General features: G+C 39.6%; 1 protein-coding gene across 3 annotated transcripts in view; it reads right to left on the bottom strand.

The window, feature by feature from the left end:
- Window positions 1–233: 233 nt before the first annotated feature.
- phf2 (PHD finger protein 2) overlaps window positions 234–1521 on the bottom strand; it is a 107735-nt gene continuing 106447 nt past the window's right edge. For 2 of the 3 annotated variants that reach the window (XM_019868222.1, XM_019868223.1), the window contains one exon: window positions 234–827. In XM_019868222.1, the coding sequence (XP_019723781.1) occupies window positions 739–827 (89 nt within the window). In that variant the 3' untranslated portion in view covers window positions 234–738. The remainder of the gene's footprint in view (window positions 828–1521) is intronic. The other variant, XM_019868224.1, reaches the window with a different exon arrangement.

Below are 1521 nucleotides of genomic sequence, written 5' to 3'. Positions count from 1 at the left end.
TAATTACTTTGGACAGTTTTTTTGTTATTTTAGTGACTCTTTTTTTTTTTTTTCTTTTAATTTCATTGACAGAGCCACACCAAGTTTGTCAAGGTGTGTACAGTATATTACCCAATAGATAATGACCACTTTGTGCTTTTCACTATCTTAACCTGTTAAAAATTGTATCGAGTCAACACTAAATAAATATAGATTGACTCTGGAAATGCTTTCCAAACTTATTTAAAAAAAATAAATAAATAATTGCTCACGATGACTTAAACCATTCTGTGATACGCTAAGAGCCCTTTCTGGATGGTAACAAATGAGGTCATTTTGCTCTCTCTCAACTTGAACATTAGTGTGGCAATAATAAGTTGTATCGAGTGGAAATATTTGTTAAACTTCCCAAACCCAAGGACACATATCGTTGAATTACATGCAAAGGATAATTTCTAAAATGGAATGCCTGCAATGTATTTCTGTTCATGTTTTAGTATCCTGATAACTAATATAGTAAAGTGAAACATACAGGTTTTATTAAAAATATTTATAGCTGATTATGTACACTTTAATATCTCAAAGTTAGAAAGTATAAGGAGAGGCAGAAATGTATTTGTTTGATGTTGGTCTTGGAAAGTGAAAAATGGATGATTTTTTTTCCCCATCTCAGCTTTTTTCTCACTGTTAAAGTGAATCAGGAGAAAAAAGAAAGTGGGACCCAGTTCATGACTTTCCAGTCTGAGAGTTTGCTGCATGCTACAGGAGGAGTTTGCCATTTCGATGGATCTTTAAAATCTTCCCAAGTCTCTGTTTTGCTGTTGCCATGCCTTTCTTTAGCCGCTTAGCTGGAAGAGAGATGAGACAATCAGTTAGACAAAATGATCCATAAGCAGGTGCATGACTTGACATGACATGAGGCTGCTGAATAAACATACGTGAAAGCCTGTATGCTTCTGCTTCTATCTATATCTTATATTTATATTGCATTCTATACTGCGTACATTTCTTTTTCTGAAAGATTTATTTTTGTTCATGCAACACTTTGTTTGAGAGGTAAGGTGTCGCGCCACCTTACCTCTCAAACATCAGATAACTCAAAATATGTACAGAAATTGTAACAAGACCTGTGTGTGTGTGTGTGTGTGTGTGTGTGTGTGTGTACATGCATCCATCCATTTTCCGATCCGCTTTATCCTCACAAGGTTCGCGGGGCATGCAGGAGCCTATCCCAGCTGTCTTCGGGCAGTAGGCGGGGGACACCCTGAACCGGTTGCCAGCCAATCGCAGGGCACACAGAGACGAACAACCATCCACGCCCACACTCACACCAAGGGACAATTTAGAGTGTTCCATTAACCTGCCATGGATGTTTTTGGAATGTTGGAGGAAACCGGAGTACCTGGAGAAAACCCACACAGGCACGGGGAGAACATGCAAACTCCACACAGGGAAGCCGGAGCCGGAATAGAACCCTGCACATTGTGAGGTCGACGTGCTAACCACTTGACCACCAGGCCGCTCATGTGTGTGTGTGTGTGT

Source organism: Hippocampus comes, unplaced genomic scaffold, assembly GCF_001891065.2.
Source record: "Hippocampus comes isolate QL1 unplaced genomic scaffold, H_comes_QL1_v1.1 scaffold191, whole genome shotgun sequence".
Taxonomy (NCBI): Eukaryota; Metazoa; Chordata; class Actinopteri; order Syngnathiformes; family Syngnathidae; genus Hippocampus; species Hippocampus comes.
Note: the sequence above shows the minus strand (reverse complement) of the source record. Positions and strands in the feature narration are given on the sequence as shown.